This window comes from Microtus ochrogaster, chromosome 19, assembly GCF_000317375.1.
Source record: "Microtus ochrogaster isolate Prairie Vole_2 chromosome 19, MicOch1.0, whole genome shotgun sequence".
In the NCBI taxonomy this organism is placed as follows: Eukaryota; Metazoa; Chordata; class Mammalia; order Rodentia; family Cricetidae; genus Microtus; species Microtus ochrogaster.
In genome coordinates this window covers 31,806,441-31,807,502 of record NC_022021.1, presented here as the reverse complement: position 1 = coordinate 31,807,502, position 1,062 = coordinate 31,806,441, and the positions used below count along the sequence as shown (strand labels likewise).

Genomic DNA, 1,062 nt, shown 5'->3' with positions numbered 1-1,062 from the left:
GGGAGAGGCGAGGGAGAGGGCGGGGAGCCGTTACCTATACTGGGCCGCAGCCGCCGCCGCCGCCGCCCCGCTGTGGGTGAATCCAAAGTAGTTGCCGGTCGCCATTTTGGCATCTTCCCCCAGCCGGCTGGGCACTGCGGCGGGCACGGAGAGTCGGGTCCCATGGCGGGAGGGCAGCCGTGAAGGGGTCGGGATGACGAGGGAGGGCAGAGGAGAGAGAGAGGGCCGTGAGAAGCCGCCCTGGCCGGCCAGGCCGCGGCCGCACCGCCGTCCACCTCCCTCCCCGCACTCCCTCACTCACTCGCACGCCCGGGTGGCGGCCGCCGCCTCCTCCCCGGAGCTGGCCCCAACCCCCGCGCCTACCCGCCGCCCGGGGCCGGAGAAGGGCAGGGCAGAGGCCTCCACGGGCCACATTAGACTCACCATAGGTGAAAGAAACTACAGGGCATATGGGAATCATGGGCTCGGGCTGCTGCTGCTGAACTCTGAACTCTCACCCGCTGCCTCCCTCAGCCCCACTCCTTCTCGGCGGAGAACAGACCGCCGCCTCCGGCCGCACTGCGCAAGCGCGCTGGTGCGCTGCATCCTGGGAAATGTAGTCCTCACGGCCCGGGCCAACTCACCCCCATCTCTTTACCCCTCCCCCCTCACCCCCCGCCCCAACCCCAGCGAACTGGCGCAGGGCCCCAGAGCAGCGGGTTTCTGGGGTGTGGGTGTGGGGCTCCCTCGCGGGACCACGGGCCCGATCTTCTCCCAAGTGGTGGCGACCCACAGCCGCTGCGGGGCGGCTACAGGGCGGAGGAGGGGAGCCTCGCCCGGCCGCGGGGGAGTCGAGGAGCGTGACCAGATAGAGTGACGTCTGTTGGCCTTTTCGCCGCCTTACTTTTCCACCCGTTTCCTTTAGTTTTGCGTCTGCGTTTTTTCCCTATGCTTCAACCCTCCTCTCGCGATTGATTTCTATTAGATTTTTTTTAGCTGAGCTAATTCCTGTGGATTGTCTACCTTTAGAAAGGGGGAGGGGCGGGGAAGAGGAGAGAAAAAAAGCAGAGAAGTCTGCTCGAA

The 1,062-nt window shown here is 66.0% G+C and overlaps 1 protein-coding gene across 3 annotated transcripts in view; it reads right to left on the bottom strand.

Annotated features, from left to right (window-relative positions):
* Positions 1-557, bottom strand: part of Zfr (zinc finger RNA binding protein) — a 67,602-nt gene extending 67,045 nt beyond the window's left edge. For 2 of the 3 annotated variants that reach the window (XM_026783858.1, XM_005356639.3), the window contains exons 1-2: positions 424-557; positions 35-134 (exon numbers count right to left, since the gene is read on the bottom strand). In XM_026783858.1, coding sequence (XP_026639659.1) covers positions 35-134; positions 424-460 — 137 coding nt within the window. In that variant the 5' untranslated portion in view covers positions 461-557. The remainder of the gene's footprint in view (positions 1-34; positions 135-423) is intronic. The other variant, XM_026783857.1, reaches the window with a different exon arrangement.
* Positions 558-1,062: the final 505 nt, after the last annotated feature.